This window comes from Etheostoma spectabile, chromosome 8 (genome assembly GCF_008692095.1).
Source record: "Etheostoma spectabile isolate EspeVRDwgs_2016 chromosome 8, UIUC_Espe_1.0, whole genome shotgun sequence".
Classification (NCBI taxonomy): domain Eukaryota; kingdom Metazoa; phylum Chordata; class Actinopteri; order Perciformes; family Percidae; genus Etheostoma; species Etheostoma spectabile.
In genome coordinates, this window is record NC_045740.1 from 11857480 (window position 1) to 11876728 (window position 19249).

General features: G+C 41.3%; 1 protein-coding gene across 1 annotated transcript; it reads left to right on the forward strand.

The window, feature by feature from the left end:
- The first annotated feature begins 829 nt into the window (after positions 1 to 829).
- LOC116694231 (DENN domain-containing protein 5B) lies at positions 830 to 18902 on the forward strand. Its single transcript, XM_032523830.1, has 21 exons — positions 830 to 1159; positions 5702 to 5811; positions 6773 to 7487; positions 7973 to 8160; positions 9385 to 9882; positions 10033 to 10264; positions 11618 to 11768; positions 12292 to 12382; positions 12470 to 12589; positions 12695 to 12847; positions 12995 to 13073; positions 13167 to 13230; positions 13559 to 13687; positions 13815 to 13936; positions 14138 to 14283; positions 14378 to 14496; positions 15026 to 15210; positions 15357 to 15439; positions 15974 to 16100; positions 16346 to 16520; positions 17562 to 18902. Exons 1-21 carry the CDS (start codon positions 1051 to 1053, stop codon positions 17743 to 17745), a joined length of 3780 nt encoding a protein of 1259 aa, XP_032379721.1. The 5' UTR covers positions 830 to 1050; the 3' UTR covers positions 17746 to 18902.
- The last annotated feature ends 347 nt before the right edge of the window (positions 18903 to 19249 follow it).

Here is a 19249-nt window from a genome sequence, read left to right on the forward strand (position 1 = left end):
ATTCACATCCTTATTGCTGCTGTTTACTCACATATACTCAACTCGAATCATTCACTACATTTGTTGAAAGCTCTTTTATCATCTGGATTTAATTTATACCTCTCAGGTCATCTGGTACGGGTCAACAGTTCAGATTCCAGACTGAACGTGGAGAGCAACATTTAGTTCATAGAGGTTACTATGCACCCAAGAGTTTGTTGCTTTTCCATGAAGCTGGAGGATTCACAATAGATAGATTTGAAAAGAGAGCTGAGCTATCCTGGGTCAATTTACAAAAGCACTGGATAATCTACATTTCCAAACCAAAATCATCTAGCAGGTGCCAATTGACAAATTAGATTAGAATAAAATTCGATAAAAGAATAAATAACCTAGTGTTCTGCTTTCAAGGAGGCTGACATACACATTTATGTAACTAATTCCGCTAATTTGGCTGCATAAAATAACTGAACAAGTAATCCTTAATTGATCTTTTAAGTGGGAACCATCACATTAAGTCAAACTGACTTGATCGTTTGTTAATGTTGAGCAACAGGAATTCATGATACATCCGTCTTTATTTCATGCATTAAATCCATGAGTCATGCAAGTATCTTTGTAAAGCAGGCCTAATACTAAATGCAGCCTATGCGATTGCACATGCACTGCTGGTTATACTTTTTGATAAATCGTGATTTTTGTGACGTGGGCGCGGATGATGAATTTCGAGAACACCCTTTAAAATTAGGCTAATATAACACTGTTGATTATGATGCGTTCAGGTCTTTGTCTCCCCCCTCCCTCCCTCGATCCCTCCCAGGCCCACACATACAGCCTCCTCCCCCTGAACAAACGAGATGACCATCGCTGGATCCTCGGAGCTCCATCAGTCACACCGCGGATCACTGAGTGCAGGCAGGCGGTCCGACACAACCCAGCGGACGGATCAGACAAGGGAGGACGAGTGGTGGGGGGGGGGCAAAAACATTTCGGATTAGAGGGCTTCAGCTATGAACATCCAAAACGTTAAGTAGAAGTTAACGGAGCTCTCACACCACAAACGCGTCGAGGATGAACGGAACTGCAGCGGCCACTGGATCGGCTTCTTGCCGTTTCGCCCACTATTTTGTTGTGTGTGGAGTGGACACGGAGACGGGCCTGGAGCCGGACGATGGAGCAGGTAGGCTACATGGTCTATAAACACGAACCAAACAAATCCACACTAGATAAAGCCACAGCCGAGGACAAGGTTCACGTAAAACATTTCCCATTTCATGTAGGCCTATCTCTGTGTGTGTGTGTGTGTGTGTGTGTGTGTGTGCGCCTGTGTAGGGGTGACATCCATTTAAATATGTTTTGATTGGACGCCACATACCTATTGCTTTCAAAGCGTTGTTGACAACATCCTATCTGCCAGTAGCCTGTGGAGAATAGCCTATTTCTTGGCCAATCATATTTTTATTTCAAATACATTCCATCAGAATTTGCTATTAGGCCTACATTTTTAAACGCAGTTTAAAAACGTATTTTCTTTGAGAAGGCGAACAACAAAACACAGAAATCAATAGAATGATCCTCACCCCATAAATTTGAAGTAAGAATTTTAAAATGACAATATCGACCACCCTCTAGTCTTGTCCTTTTGTCTGATCTCTGCCTGGGGAAAACACATTACCGTTCTGTTTATTGTGTTCTGATCATAGCACTGTCTATTGAGAATATAGCTCTGTTGCTTTCTGCAAGTCATCCACTGCTACACCTTGATAAAGAATATTGCAGAGAAAGGGTTGAATAGATAGAGAAAAAACAACAGCATCCTATAACACTGGAGCACAGATGGCTCATCCAGGCAGTGATTCGTGGGGACTATAGGACTGTGTGAGTGTGTGTTGTTAAAATCTAAAAGTGATAATCTATCTGACCGCTGGTTTGTCTGTTCAGCTCTTCATGCTGTCAAACAAAGATGAGCTTTTTTGTTTCCCCAAAATAAACACATCTCTCCTTTTGTCACCGAAAGCCCAAGGTGGAAGGAAATTGATGCTGTGATGTAGGTGGATGTAGAAGTTGCCACGGCGAAGACAGCTGCAGTAATGCTGCCTTGTGTCAAGGGCTCGTGATGGTTTATTTGTGGGGGATAGCTTTCCATCTTAGAAATAGAGACATGCAGGGGTGTTGCTTTCTCCCATACTGAGTTGTTTATGCAAAGATGAGGACAGATTCACCCAGCAGGAGCCTTTTTCACGTGTACTGCTCTATGTGTGTGCCTCGCTCTTTGTGAGGAAAAAGAGCTGTGCAGGTGTGCTGAATATCAACACCTTGAACGTCACTTCCAGGTTTGCAAACAAACAATAGTCACACCCTGTATTCTCCCTGTGTTCTTCTTAGCAGAAATGTAGCTCATGGAGAGCAGCTCCTTCATGGAAATGATGGCTGTAACCAGACATGCCTTTTGAATAATAGCAAGAAAACTGTATATTTAGGATGAGCTCTGCTGCAGACTTATTACCGCTCTAACTAACCATCAGCGACTTGGATATCAGGCTCCCTGCGGCGAGTGACAGCACTGCTGGCTAGTATATCTGAGCTCCACCAATCTGCTTATGTAACAGCGGGTCCTCTAAAAGACCTACTGCATCAGAAGCTCTGCTCTCCTTTCGAGGGATTTCTGTCTCTGTTTTTGACTTAACATCCATATTCTGTAAGCTGTAGTCAAACAAGAAAAGTGTCCTATCATGTGCATGTGTTTGGATATGTGAGGTGGCACAGTATCTCTTTTTCTGTGTATGTGTGTCATTAGTGAATGCCTACTGAGAAACAGTCTGCCATTGTTGGCTTCTCAATAGATACCACTGTGTTTTCTGCAGCCTAATCAAATTTAACATGACGTTGCCTGTCGCTGGATGGCCGGGGCTTCAGCACCCAACTCTCCCAGAGCTGTGACATCACTGGACGCCGAGAACTCCCTGACCGGACATTTCAGAGCTGCTTTACGATGTTGAATTGATTGCAAAGAGATGTATATGTTTTGCACTTCTCTTATTGTATGCAGATATTCCAGCCCGTCGAGGAATTTTATTTTTAGCCATTTATACTTTTATCTCTTATTTTAAGCGTACAAGCCCGGCACCATGTCTGTGTCTCAGGCTGAGATGAAAAACATTTGTCTGTCTTGTTTTGTCACGTTATTCAACCTTCGGTGGACAGGCAAAACTGTACTGCAAAGAAAGATTGATTTTAACATTTTATGCCAAGAAAGAATAACTCATGAAAATTTAGTGTCAGCTGATATTTGCTGTCATTTTAATCTCTTTCCACTATTTGTATCTGCCCTCACTCATGTAATGATGCGATGAATGGTGACAGTGAGGGTGATCCAGTTGGTGAATATGATAGATGTCTACCTTTACGATCGTTCAATCATCCCTAATGAAGTGTGTCTCTTTTAGGGAAGGGGCATTAAGGGAAATACATTTTTTATTTCTACACCGTGGTATGACTATAAAAAAACTTTGTTTTTGTCCTCCAAAAATATTGGCACTATTGATATTATAGTGACAGTTGCAAGGACTTTCGTGCCTGCTGAGGATCAATGCTTAAACAATTTGAATAGTCGATAGACAGAATACTATAAGTGTTGATCAACTAATCGTTTAATTTATTGACCAGAAATGCCAAACATTAACTAGTTTCAACATCTTAATTGTGAGGCTCTGCTGATTTTCTTTGTCTCATGTGACAGTAAATTGACTTTAGGCCTAATTGGATTTTTGGATTGCTGGTCGGATGTCACCTTGGGTTTTAGGAAATTGTAATGGACAGTTGTCTACAGTTTTTTGCATTTTATGAAGCAAACTATTAGTCAAGAAAATAATAGATTAGCCTAAATGATAATGTAAATTATCATTAATCACAGGCCTTTTAATGACATAGGCTAAAGTCTTCTACAACTCCTTAGCTTATACTGTGTGTGTGTGTGTGTGTGTGTGTGTGTGTGTGTGTGTGTGTGTGTGTGTGTGTGTGTGTGTGTGTGTGTGTGTGTGTGTGTGTGTGTGTGTGTGTGTGTGTGTGTGTGTGTGTGTGGTGTGTGTGTGTGTGTGTGTTGTGTGTGTGTGTGTGTGTGTGTGTGTGTGTGGTGTGGTGTTAATATGGCAATTTAAGGAGTTAACATGCTGATTACAACCTAACCGAAACAGACATTTAAGCTTTCATTCAAAAACTAAAACAAACCTCCCTCTTAACTCTGTTCAGTTAACACAGAGAAAGAGAGCGACTGTGTGTGAATGTGGTGTGTGCAAACTCTTTGGTGGGAACTCGTGTCAGGAGGAGTGTGTGGGTTTTAATTGGGTCAGCTGATGAAACTCGGGGTGACGTAAACCGCTGACGAGCTTTGTCTTGATGGCTATCTTTGAGGCCACAGTGGAAACTGCTACCACGGCAACTAGATGTCCTTCTGTGAGGCTTGATTTTGCCTCTCAGTGCCGACACCAAGTTGTATCTTTGACTCAAAGAAAATGGACTCCCCTGCTTGTCTCTGTGATTCATTAGCTTCTTTCTCTCACCTACCAGTCTGACTCAGTTTAACTTAAAGTGGTGCTCTGCCTGCAGCTCAGTTTCCTCTCGGGGTGCTTTGCGTCATTTTTTAGGCAGGTGAGCCGGATGTTTCCCAAATGCTGAATGAGTGCATCAAAGCTGGCAGAGAAGACTTGTTAGTTTGCCATTTGCAGTTGTTTTTGTTTTTGTAATACAGTGGGGTCAGTGTTGCAGAACATTAACTCTGAGAAGTAATGATGGATTAGTGAAATGGGGAATACAGTGAAGACTTCTGGGCTTCTCTCTCAAAAAGTGGATGAATACTGAAAGTACTTAATTTAATACTGTCAATCACGCTGAATAATACATACACAGTTTATTTCTATCTTCAGCAGCTCATCTTCGTCCACTCATGCTCCCTCAGCTAGCGCTCGGTATGTAACCTGAGCTAAAAGCTGACACAAGGTGCAGAGAATAAAGAGAGGAGAAACCAGAGCCAGAGAGGGCATTGCATCAAATCCGTGCATTGTGCATGTGGGACTGTACACTGAGAGTGCAAATTCAAACCATTCATGTACATGTACACCCGTGCACTCCCAAAAAGCATAAACAGATTCCTTCTGCAGAGTGTCAGGGATTAAGGATAAGGTTAAATAAACTTTACTACCCCTTGGTAGGCCATTCATTTCACAGCCAACTGAGAATAAAGACAGCTGTTCATACACAGGATACACAACATAACATACAGATATACTAATACTAATATGCATTATACACATATGCATATGGGAGAAATCAAGCTATTATTAAAACCAATGGTAAAAGGGACAAATGAGCTCTTAAATCTCTTAGTCTTACGCCTGGGTACGATATACCTGCAACCAGATGGCAGCAGCCTGTATTCATGAGGGGTGTTGTACTGCTTTTCTAGTCTGTCTCTGTGGTAATGAGTTGAGTTACATAACCCTTGGAAGGGTTTTCCCTCTTTGCTGCAAAATGGGCCTTGCTGTCAACAAAAGATGAACTTTCTTTCAGCCTATGTCGGTCAAAGTCATCCTGTCTGAGTTTTTTCATGAATCAAAGCTGCTGTCATTTTGTGACGTCCTTTTCATCATGTAATGTCTCAGCAATGATGAAGGTTAAACGTCACTAATACTAACTGTCTCTTTCTGTGCGTCTATCTTTCTTTCAGGCGAGGGCTTTGAGCAGAGCCCCATTCGACGCTCGTTCAAGTCAAAGGTTCTGGTGCACTACCCCGAAAGCACAGACAGGAACCCCTTCAATAAAGATGCTGTCAACATGGTGAGATCTCGGATTGCACATGAACACTCTTCTTTAGTGTCGTTAATTTGCTCTCACAACAATGAAAATGAAAGGACTTATTTGTAGGGCAAATGTGTTGTGGTTCTTCCAACCAGTGTATGTGAATTTTGTTACAAATGGCAAAAGAGAAACATGATAACAAAAGAACTGGAAATAAGTGCACCAAGAGACATTTTTCTTTGCATGTTCTCTGCCTAATAGAATTCTCTTTTCTTTTGTTCTTTCTTTCTTTCTTTTTTTTTTTTACACTGAAATGTTTATTGTTGGAATTGGAATTGGTTGTATTGGAAAGCAGGTCAGGACGATAACAGCATGAGCCTCAAAAGAAGCCTGCCAATAGACACCACTGTATTTTGTGTTATCTTTTTATATATCATTAAAATGTAAAGTTTTATTAAAACATTTTTAAGGTCATTTTTATTGGATTTTCAGACCCAGAAACTCTATATGTGCTAAAAGGACAAAATAAAATAAAACACCACTAGACAAACAGTATAGGCATTCTTATACCCAGTTAACATATAGGTTACATTTTAACAATTTTTTAAAATGTAATTAATACACTTTTCTCAATTTCTGTCTCTAAGAACACAGTTTCTGCATTAAATAGATTTTACAGAACAATTTGAAGCCAATGACAATGCAAGCTTCATTTTTTCATGTGTCTGTCTCTTCCTCCTGAATGTTCCTGAGATAAATTGTAGCACTGTTTAACAACTGTTTGGAAAGACATATTCTATAATTGCTTTTTTGGATTTGTTTACATCGTCCCAGATGGCCTTTTAGTTTTGTGTATATTCAGAAAATTTATTGTGTGGTTTAGAAAATCCACAATTAGTATTGGTTATTGAGGTTATGTTTAAGGGTTTAATTTAAATAGCCTTTTTTTTTAAACCCTCTTATTTTTTCTCCTTTCTTATTCTTCATACTTTCTCCTTAGCTCTGCATGCCGAGAGGTCTTTCCTTCCGCACACAGGCAGACAGACTAGATCCTCAGTTTCACTCATTCACGATGTCTTTTGATGACGGCACAAGTTCCTACGGCTTCGTCCACACCTTCTATGAGGAGGTGACCGGTGCTCAGATCATCACTGCCATGCAGACTCTCTACCAGATGCACCATGTGGAGCACCATTCAGCTTCATCTGTCTCCTCTCCCTCTTCCTCGTCTTCGTCTGCGTCCTCGCCCTCCACCTCCAGCATGGACTCCTTTGTGAGCAGCTTGGATGAGTCAGACGCTGAGTCTTTGGCCGGTGTGTCCGCCCGCTTTGGCTGCGTAGGCTCCTTTGATCCAGCACGGGACACTCTGTACGTGTCCAAAGCCCTCTGCCTCCTTACGCCGCTCCCCTTTCTTCAAGCTGCTCGACAGTTTCTGTCTCAGCTTCACCAGGCCGTGACCTCACACACAGCCCCACCCCTCCCATTAGAGAGCTACATCCACAACATCCTGTACGAGGTGCCTCTGCCTCCTCCTGGCAGGTCACTGAGGTTCCACGGGGTGCAGGGACCCATTGTGTGCCAGCGGCCCGGGCCGGGTGAGCTTCCGCTGGGAGAGTATCCACTTGGAGAGGCGTTCTCCATGCTGGGTGTGGATAATATGGTGCAACTAATTACCTGTGTACTGCTGGAGACACAAGTCCTGCTTTGCTCTCAAGGTAAGCACACTATTTAGTCATACACTTAGAATTAGAATAGGAATTTCCCATGTATTGCTAATGTCCAATTGTAACGCCATCAGTCTCTTAGCATAATTTAGCAATACTTATAGCATAGCAGCTGTTTTACATAAGATACTATTACTAACATATACAGTATACAGCAAAAATAATCAAGATAGACAAGTACATGACACGGCACAAAATGAAACAAACATATAAAACAGTTACTCCACATCTAAGCTATAGTATCAACATGGCAGATTGGTTTGAGGTTAAATTCTACAGAGAAACGGATATTGTAACTTATTACAATGCTCTGTTGCATTTAAACACGAATTTGAATTAAATACTAATATAAGGAACTCACATAATCAGCTTAATTAAGATAATGTTTAACGTAATATACTAGAAAATAAGTTCTTCCCTTGGGACTTATAGGTAATTCCCCCCCCCCCCCCCCCTCATCTTTCTCATCTTCTTAGACTACCAGCGTTTGATGACAGTGGCAGAGGGCGTCACCACCTTGCTATTCCCATTCCAGTGGCAACACATCTACCTGCCCATTGTTTCTGCACCGCTACATCACCTCCTTGATGCTCCTGTGCCATTCTTGTTGGGTATCCAGCGCAGAGAGGGAGCTCAGCGATCCTCCCTCCACCTGCCACACGAGGTACACAACTTAACACGGATCTCATGTGTGAATGCATCTGTAGTTTCCTGTGTGAACACGCCCGTCAACATTTCACTAAACACACACACACAAGGATCTAAAAGTGTTTTGTTTAACTGAAACATTTTTACAGCAATTTGCTGATTCATCTTTGTGATGCATGCGTTACAATATGCCCTCTGGCTCCGGCCTATTAAATTGGGAGAATACATTTCTTCAGAGCACCCCACACCCGTTCACAAATCCTATTCTGCATTTGAAATCGCTTTATGCTGCATGAATATCTCACTGAGGACCCTTTTGAAGTCGCTCTGCCCCAGAAAAGGAGGCAATTGAAAGACATCCTGGGGAGGGGGAGGGGGGCAAGCAAAACTGCAGAGCATGATAGATCCAGAATAATGGGATCGCTAAATAATTGATGAGAATTAGGGATCACCACTTATTTCTTGAGTTGTACAATTTGGTGTATGGCGGCTGGTGATTTCCAAGGAAATGTGAAAATTTTAATCATGCATTCAGGATTTGTTGGGATTGTGTTTTCTTCTTGTCTCAATTTGACAAGGGCACGGTTTGGCTCACATGGTACAAAAAACCCTACACTAATATCGTCCTTAAGACTGATACAGTGTGCATGAAAAACCTGAATGCTCATCTTTTTGTGTTCTTCAAAATATTTTCCTATACATATGAGATAATGAAAAAAACAATAGCTCAGAAGTGAAGACGTTATCTAGGAGGATGTAGCTGCCAGAGTAAGAGGATGTCTTCAACTCTACACTCTTCCACTCTACAGTACATCAACTGCCTAAGGTCACTGTTAAAGGTTGGGTTGCTGCTGACTGCGCTGTGCTCCACTGCTGCTTTACCGAAGCAGTATTTCTAAATCAGTGACTATCTCTCAAAGTTCTGTACTTCATTGCACAGAACCTTTACGGGCACAGTTCTGGTTTCTGATTTTCTTTGCCAGCGTGGAAGCCTGATATTAAAAGTTTCCACACTTTCCCATGTTGCAGTGATAACAGTAGTAATTACACAATCCTTCACACGCTAATATCCTCTGAGGCCGTATGATGGTGAAATGCTGGAAAGTAAATCTTCATCTCTGATCTTAATTGGATATTAAAGCTCAGCCACTACATTGTAATTGGTTAAACCTTTTATGATTATCTGATGGAAAGTGTTTTTCATATTTTCTATTTTCTCTTGTCTGCTACCCCTACACAGGCCAACCTGTGCTTTGTGGACATTGACAACCGCTCTGTTGAGACCCCGGAGGACCTCCCCATGTTTCCCGAACAGACCGAGCTAATCCAGGAGCTGAGTGAGGTACTGCTGCGCTTCGGGCTCCCGCCACAGGGCGGTGTGATCACCAAGCCCGCCACCACCTCCCCTCGCATGAGCAGCCTGGTGCTGGAGGATCTAATGGAGGACAAAAGGAACGGGAACCTCGGAGGCGAGGAGCTGGCGGTGCTGGAGAGGCTGCAGGCTCTGGCGCGGAGGTGCGGAGGAGAAAAGATTTCAGATGGAGGGAAGACACTGGGACACGTGTTTGAGGAAGAGGAGGAGGAGCTGAAGGCTGCCAAGCTGAACGTTCAGCTGAGGGAAGTGTTTGCTGGACGTTTTGCTGCCATGTTTGGCAGGTACGAGGAGTTTGTCATCCACAGCGCTCTAGATTTGGACTCCTGGTTGAGCAACCGAGAGGGGACGTTCAGCTTTGACAAGGTACATCAGTAGATGCACAAATCTATTGATAAAGCTAATAAAACTGCATTTATTAAGATTGCCTCTCTGTTGTTGTTTTTTAAATACTTAATGTTTGAAAGATTATATCCTCCATGTTGTGTTTGAAAGTTGGGCTTTTCAATGTTTCAGGGTTCCTTCCTCTCAGTTCAGCCTGCGAGCCACTTGGACTTCTTGTCCCAGTTCTTGGAGACGTCCATGTTTTCTTCCTTCGTGGATGGGAAGGTGATATCGCGCTGGGCGGATAGAGAGCCACTTCAGCAGCTTTTTGACAGCCGTTTGGAGAGAGAGCGACTGTATGACACAGACACAGAGGACTCCCGTAACTGTCGCTACAGGAAATGCACCACGGTCTTTGAGTCAGGTACTGTGAAGGTGCTCATGAACAAAAGAGGATGAAACAAAGTACAATCACATACATGTTGTTGCCATAAGAGTCAAAAAATAATTACTGTACGTTTACAACATGGAACAGAAGGTATAAAATACCTTTAAAACAGAAAACTGGCTCAAATGTTACTCATAGTATATTATGAATCAGTGTTGCTGTAAGTTGTTTTTCTCACCATGTCAAGTATTCTAGGTGAATGATATAAGACTATGGTACTTCATAGTAACTTAAGTCAGTGATTCCCAACCAGGTGTACTTGTACCCCAGGGAATACTTCTGTTGTTGCAAGCGGGTACATGGAAAGATTGTAGAGCAGCTCAACTAAATTATGATTTGATTTGATTAAATGAAAATATTTTAGCTGTAACAGCTGAACACTACATGTTGCAGTGTGTGCAAACTAGTCAGCAATTGAGCACAGAAGTTTGAAGCTTGAAGTATAAAAATAAATAAATGGTAGAAATAAATAGCTAAAAGTAATGGCAAAACATGTCAAATGATTTGCTTTTAAATGACAAGAGTAACATCTGGATGTTTCTGCAGTGTTTTCTCAGCATGTAGATAGTATATAGTGAGAAAGTAGATTGAGCCCCTAATTGGTAGATTGGGTAGAATGATGATTTGAAGTTGATGCCAGATTGTCGAGGGAATCTGCAAATCTGTCGCCATCTGTCCTGTTTGGGTTTATACTGTATGTTGTTCATGCTGATATCCTTTCAGCAGCCACCAGTTTTCTCCTATCTTTTGTATTAAAAAAATTTTGCTTAGAGGGGACTGAACCAGAACATTGAACTATTCAAATAGTAACTGATTTCTTCAAAGGGATTCAAAATCGAATTATCTGATGAATAATTGAAACACAAAAGAGATGAGAAATCATTCGAGGGGGAAAAGATTAATCAGGAATTAGACGGGTGACCCAAAGGATACAGTAGGGGATGAGCATTATAGTGGTATAGGCGGAGGAAGAGGCTTTGTGGCCTATAAAAACTCAAATCTTCTGCTTTAAAGTCCTGCCATCCTAGACTAGAATAGAATATCTTTATTTGTCATTGTAACAGATACAACAAAATTAAGTGCAGTCCTTGTCGAATGCCAAACATGTATGAAGGAATACATGCATAAACAAAGAATGCTACTACTGCATAAATGTTAATGCTAAAAACACACAGGAGACACACCCATACAGGCATCCACTCTGCGTTTCCTCCCTGCAGAAAACACACTGCTTGAATCTCAATCTGGCTCTTTCATTGTTCACATTAAGACTCATCTACAGTAGATCCCCCTGTTGGATCCTAACCATTTCTGTGTTTGTCACTGCAGCTCAGGTCATTGAGCGCAGACTGATGAAGGCTGACCACACAGCCATCCACCCCCACCTGCTGGACATGAAGATCGGCCAGGGTCGTCACCAGCCGGGCTACTTCCCTAAGCTGCAGGCGGATGTGCTTGCGCAGGGACAAAACACCAACAAGTGAGCCTTTGTTTGCTGCTGTTATTCAGACAGAATACATTAGAACAGTGATTCCCAACCAATGATACTTGTAAACCAGGAAAGTGTGCAAACTCTTTGTGTGTGCCTTATTTGCACAATTAAAGTATTTTCCCAGAGCATTCGAGTACAAGGTGAAGCTAAACTCATTTGAAACAAATATTTGTGATTATACCAATATATAGAAATATAAGTTAGCAACTGGTGTGATAATGATCTTTTTTAAATGTATTATCACAATAAATAGTTACCCAAGTTAAAAGTCTAATTGACAAACAGTTAAAATAGTTAGCTTAAGGTAATGAATAAATAGTTGAAAAGTCCTGCTCTTGCCAGACCCAGGACAGGATACTTGAGACCACAGTATTAAAATATCACTAGTTGATAGGGTCTGCCTTATTACCCAAAATTTGTGTGTATCAAAATACACACATATGTATTTTAAATACACAAACACTGTCAACACACAGGGAATTGAAAATTTTTTATTTTTTATTTTAAACAGGTGGTCCGGTCGTGTTACAGCATCACGCAGGACTGACCTTAAGAGATCAACAGGGACTGAACATTCAGGAGTGGACAATGAACAGAGACAGGTACTTTCATGGGACACACACACAGACACACACACACACACCTTACACAAATTGTGTCTAATTTATTACCTTTTGGCTATTTAACAGAAGCACACTTTTGCGAGGAAGAACCTCTGCCAGTCTAAGCTACTTGATCCGTCACTTCGAGCTGTCACTCAGACTCACCGAGAGTTTGCTGAAGGGCTGCTGAGCGAGTGTCGTCTGAAGGTGAGAGCTCTATCTGCGTGGTGATGGAGGCAATGATGGCTGCCACTGATTCCTTAAATTATTGTTCAAGGTTAATGCCACAAAATGCTCTCTTTGGCCCTTTAGACCAAACGGATGTTGATGGAGAGGATGGGGAAGGAGAGTGTGGAACTGGTTCAGGGAGAAGCCAACATCACAGGCCTGCAGGAAAACACACTCATCCACGGTCTGTGCGACCTACTGGAGAGAACCTGGGGCCATGGTCTGCAGCTGAAACAGGTCAGATCATGCCTACCGGTAATCAGCTCAGATGACCTAAATAAAAACCTGTGTCCCCATGTAAACAAATTCACATCATGCATACAAACCCACAGAGATGACTGTAAGAACAGGCTGAATATTGACTAGAGTTTTTATTTTGAACAGGGGAAGTCCGCTCTTTGGTCCCATCTGCTTCACTACCAGGCGGCCCGGGGGAAGACGGAGACACCAGCTGAGTCTCCAGGTCAGAGCACAACCTGACTGATTTGTTTTTCTCGTGTAAATCACTGCGCCAAGAGTCGGATGATGATTGACGTTTAACTTGCTGTCTGTTCAGGGTCTAGCAGATCATTTGATGATGGGACTCTGCTCCTGAGAGGATCGTTAATACAGGATATGAGGTAACACGCCAACACACACTTTTTGATGTTGGGAAGAGTGGTGCATCTATGTGGGAGAAATTGCACATGGCAAGTTTGTGTTTAAGGTCTATCTTTTAAGAAAAGAGCAGATTTAAAAAAAAAAATCTTATTTCCCCTTTCAAATATCTGATAGTTTGGCTAAAGTTTAGATGAAGAGATCTTAACTCTTTAAATACTAATACAAAGTACTACACGTGCGTTATACAGTATCTCCAGCATGTTTTTCAGTCCTTGGTCACAGGCATTTTTCTAGAAGACATCAAATAAAATACCTAGAATCAACAATCAATAGAGCTTGTTCTTTCAGGTTTATCCAGACCATGAGTGAGGGTCTGTCTGAGGTCGGTCAGGCTCGGGCCTGGATCCACCTGGCTCTTGAGAAGAAAATGCTATCCCAGCACCTTAAAGAGCTTCTAACAAACCAGGAGCTGCTTAGGTCAGAATTCACTTATTCATACTTTCTAAGGAGAAGTAGACAAAAGTATAATGTGTCTGGATGTGATTTATTGTGAGGCTCATGATTTTTACTGATTGTTTTGCCCTTTCTTCATGTCCCCTGGCAGGCAGCTGTATAAACCTCATGCATTCCTGCTCTGTGAAGAAGAAAGGGAGCAGTTTTTGTTCCACCTGCTCTCTCTCAACACTGTGGACTACCTCTGCTTCACACGCGTCTTCACCTCCATCAGTAAGTCTTGTAAACTTTAACCACCAGAATTTACTGGCAGTTTTATAGAATTCCAACTGAACATTTCCTTTGGCTCGTGTCTCCACCCACTGGCCTTATGTACTTTAATGACACACAGTATCCCATGGATTCACACAGACCCGATGCTGTGAAAAACAACTATAAATAAATGAGTAAAACTTTGCTCTTGTGTCTCTCCAGGTATTCCATACCGTGTTGTTATAATACCAATAACGAAGCTGAGCATTGCAATGGCAACAGTTGACCCTTGGGTGTGCGTGTCAGGAGAACTGGGTGATTCAGGAGTGAGACAGATCCCGAAGAATTCACAGGAGATCTTTTTCCAGGTTTGTGTACACTCTACAGCAGTAAGTTCAACGTCATGTCTGACAGGGACACGTGCAGAGATACACTTACTGTGGTCCATGCTTTTCATTTCAGTGCAAGAACCTGGGCAGGCTGAGCACTCTGCAGCTGGGACAGGAGAACTCCGGCTTGCTGGCTAAGTGTCTTATTGACTGTGTGATGGTGTATAATGAGATCACTGGACACACCTACAAGTAAGTTTTTACTTTGATCTTGGTCTCATCACTAAACACTGACTGTTACCTCAGCACAGTGGCAAAAAAACATCTTCCCATTTGATAAAGATACAATGACATCTAAATAATCCTATGTTTGCTTCCACAAACACTCCCATGAGAAAGCTACTTGTTCATATGATAGTGATTCATTTAGAAAGAAAATGGCAAAAAAAAGAGTGACTCCATGTACACTGTGGCGGATTACTACCTAGATGAAGCGTATTTCAAGTGGCTACAAGTTTATTTATTTTTTATTATTTAAGTTTATTTATTACCATATTGTTGTGAAGTGAAATCAGATGCTGCCCTGTATAGAGCAAAGCCCTCTAAAGATGCACGTCTCACCTTGGAAATTGTTGTCAGTTATCTAAATTAAAATCTATTTTGAATGTAAACTATGCACATGCGCTGATTTGGACAGATAGCTCTTACCGAAGCCATGTCCTTGTATGATAATTGTTTTGAAGTTGAATATAACAAAACACTGCTTCTTCTTTCTTTTCAGGTTTCCATGCGGCCGATGGCTGGGAAAAGGCGTGGGCGACGGCAGTTTGGAAAGAGTTCTCATTGGTCAGCTGGTGTCACCTGGGGGAGAGGAGGATGCTGGAAGGTGGACAGGGACGCCTCCGGAGCTGGCCTCTCCTTCTCAGAGTGTGCGGGCAGTGCTGGGGTCGCTTGGCAGCCGAAGCAGTGCGTACTGACAAAGAACACATTCTTGATTACAATAGCTGACCTACTTGTTGGTACAATAACAGATTATGTTCCTGTTTTCACCTTTTCTATTTAACTCCACTTTCCTTCATCATGTTTCTATTTGTTTGGTTTTATTTTATCAGGAATGCACTCTGTTGAAGTACAAGAGGACGTGAGAGAGGCAGCAAATAACCTTGTTAAACATTTCCACAAACCCGAACAAGAGGTATGTGACTGTAAATAGTGAGTGTGCGTTACACATTAAACTATAGTCATTTAACCTGTTCCACAAAGGAAAAATGTGGTGAAAATGGTTGATAGAAAGCACCTCATGCACCAATGTGTCAGACTCTCAACCGCCTGCTTGTGTTATTTTTTTATCTCCAAAATGTTTTTGTAACCCAGACTTCTCCAGCCCGGGCCTCATTTGTCTCGTTTGTGTATCAGACTAGTGTCTCTCATCTCAACAGCAAGTTAAAAGCACTGAAGAGACTTAATGGATCACTTTCATTTATCTGTAACAGGCCTCCTATTCATTGTACTAACATCTTTAGAGCACAGGCTCTAATGTACAATTATTTGTTCTGTTTGCGTTCTGTCAGTAAATGAAAGAAGAGCCTTTTAGATTCTTGATAAACAAATTGTTCTCTGCTGTGGGCGATTTTAGAAAATTGCATATGTGGGGATTTACGGAAGTTGAAAGATGAGCCTCTTTCTTACAGTGCATCTATTTACTCTGTTTCCATTTCTCTCATCCCAGAGGGGCAACTTGACAGTCTTGTTATGTGGTGAAGGAGGTCTGGTGCTTTCCTTGGAGAAGTTCCTCCTGCACGGGTTCAAATCTAACCGTCTTTTCCAGAGGAATGTGTTTGTTTGGGACTTTGTGGGTAGGTACTTTGAGTGTGAGTCCATCAAAAGTGGTTTTATTAATCTCACTGATGCCTGTTTCCTGTCTCCATCTACTGGTGATTAATATGAATTTCACATATCAAATAGCATGGAACATGCGTTTTGTTAACGAACAGCGCTACACCCTTTAACTCCAGTGTTTGTCTTATACAACCTTATTTTCTCTTATTGTCTGTATATTAAAAAGTTATGAACTGACAGTTTGACCAACTCTTCCCCATAGAGAAGTCAGTGGTTTCCATGGAGACAGCTGATCAGCTGGGTGGCCTGCATATATCAACATTGACAAAGGGTCCACCGTGCGATTTACTGTGCCACTACGTCAATGCCATCAATGCCTCGCCACGAAACATTGGAAAAGAGGGAAAGTTCCAGCTGTTGGTCTGCTTGGGAATCAGGTAAGTGGTCATATTATTGTTTGTAATAAACAACAATAGATGTTTAGATTGATACTTATGTAATTAAGTCAATGTAATATGTCTAAAAACAAAGATTTATGATCCACATTTGAACTAGAAATAGTTTAAAAATATTCTCCCCACTGGAATCTGTGATTTTAAAGCCTCCTGGTCAGTATATAGTGTTGAGCAAATGTGATATACTTTCCTTCCTGAGGCCCAGAGGAAGCAGCAGGACTACACTGAAACATTTACATAACATGGTGTGGTACACTGGGCTTTCAATGACTAACAAGCATAAGCTAACAAAGTCGGTAAACATAACATCTAAGGTGGTTGGGGTACAGCTACCACAGCTGCAACATATATTTGATTAACGGGTGTGTTTTTAGACATCCTGCTGCACACTAAATTTCCTTTTCTAAGGAGAAATAAAGTGGAACTTTAATGGTTGGACACCAGATGCAGGAAGATCATTCATATCTCTGTGTAAATCTAATAAAATAAATTAATTAAATAAAACTCAACATTTTGCGTTCACTTAAGCTAAACTAATTAAGCTTCAGTAAAAAGAGAATTTCAATTAAATAACTGACACCAGCTCCTTGTTTTCTCTTGTTTTGGCATCAACAGTTAGAATCCAATCTAAATGGTATTGTATGTAGACAGTTTCATCCTGTCATGTTGTCTCTTTATCTGTCCTTTTCTATGTATCTCCATATTTTCTGTCAATTAAAGCAAACCGCTTTAAAAGTGTAAGACTGGTTTAGGAATATACTTGGGGTGTATTGTGTCCAATGCTTGTAACTTCAAAGATAAGACTGTTTGTGTCCGTGCTTTGGATTAACAAACCGTATGACCCGAACGTTAAGGTCAATGAACATGGGAAGCATCTTAGTTAGTTGTGGTTTAAAACTGTTTCAAGAAAAAGTAGTTCTGTCTTGTATCCATCTAACTCACCTTTCAATTCAATCCTGAACTTCCTCAGGCATTTATGGGACAATTATTGATCATTGATCATTGATCCATTCTCCTTTGCAGGGACCGGCTTCTCTCTCATTGGCTCCCCCTGCTGGCAGAGTGCCACCTGACCGCGCGGACTTACGAGGAAGGTGCTCTTCTGCGGGACCAAGCTGCCGTGCACTCCCTCTCCCGCATCCTGCACACACTCAATGAGTTTGCCATTACCCTGGAAGCTGCACTGGTCAAAGGAGTTGACCTCTGACCCTGACAAATAAGCCCCTTCTCTGTAACCTAGCACAGGAATGCAGATGTGTTAAAATATTCATATTTCCATTTGTGGGAAAAGGAAGCGCATCCAGACACGTGAAATATGCGACTTTGTCATAAAAGAGGACAGTGGCCTGGATGAAGACACTGGCAACCCGAGCTCCAAACATATTGCCTTGTTTACTGATGTAAATGTCTTACATACTGTATTTGCTTGAGGAAATAGTCTGTTTTTCCTATGCTTGTTGACACTGTGAAATCCATTTCCTCAAGGAGAATTAGAGAGTCATTCATTATCCCAAATAGTAGATATTTTCACAGCTCCCACCATTAACTGTATCTGACCCTAGGACTACTATAACTCTCCTTTAATTGCTGTATTGCTTGCACTTGAACTTTAAACTAAGCACATGCATGGCCAAATTGTTTGTTTGTTTTGTGTCTTAGTGTGTTCAAAACTTCAGGACTCAGGCCTCATTATAAACATTTTTTCTTGACTTCATTCATTGCATATCATAATAAATAGATTAAATGTCCCCAAAATGTTACACCATTATGCTCTCGTTAATTTGTGTAACATCTTGCCTGTTTCTCATTGTTTGCTTCAGTTTGAGGTCACATACTGCAGAGTTGTGCTCTTGAAATCCTCCATTGGTGAAACACTGAAACCAAACTAGTGTCCTCATTGTGTCAATTCAAACAGCCTTTGTCAGAAAACTTTCCCCCCCTCTCTCATTGTAAATATATTTGCTTCATTAGACCTTTTGATAGAATTGTGCCCATTTGTTATTATGATGTAATGAATGTGTGGCATATTTTCTGTATAAAGGCATCTTGTTTGTGTTTGTGTAAAACAATAGATTTCCATTATAGGCACATGTTACTGATATCCTGTTTGTTTCTAAACTGTTCAGTTGTCTTCAGACAATGCATAGAGCACAGTTTCTTAAAAATGCTAGGTATTATGTTGACGTCACATTTAATTAACAGTTGAAAAATTATTGAAATGCTGTCTCCTGCACGGTCCTGCAAGCACTACGTAACCCACAATGACCAAGCCGATATTATAATTTAAATACAGATTAGAGAAAGCAATAATGAATTGTTATTTATGAAATGTGTTGTCAAAGATTAAAATTACTATTGACATAACTGACTTGGTATTGTTTCTTTGTGCTATTCACTGTAATAGGTGATGTCTGAAAGGATGTGATAATGTTTGCATAGCAAAATGATTTTTGAGATTGCACAATTCAATTCATTAGTCTAATTGCGTTGATGTTTACCAAGAATTTGACTCTTCCACTTTGCCAAATGAAAACTTGACCAACTACTCTATACATTGTGGTTGGCTGCGTCTTCTGACAGAAGCTCCTTAGATCAGTTTGAGATGGTGTTGGCAGTGTCACAGCAGGTGGCTGCTCACCTGGAGCCAGGTTCTGTTTGAGGTTTCTGTTAAAAGGATTTTTTTCCTTGCCACTGTCACACCAAGTGCATGC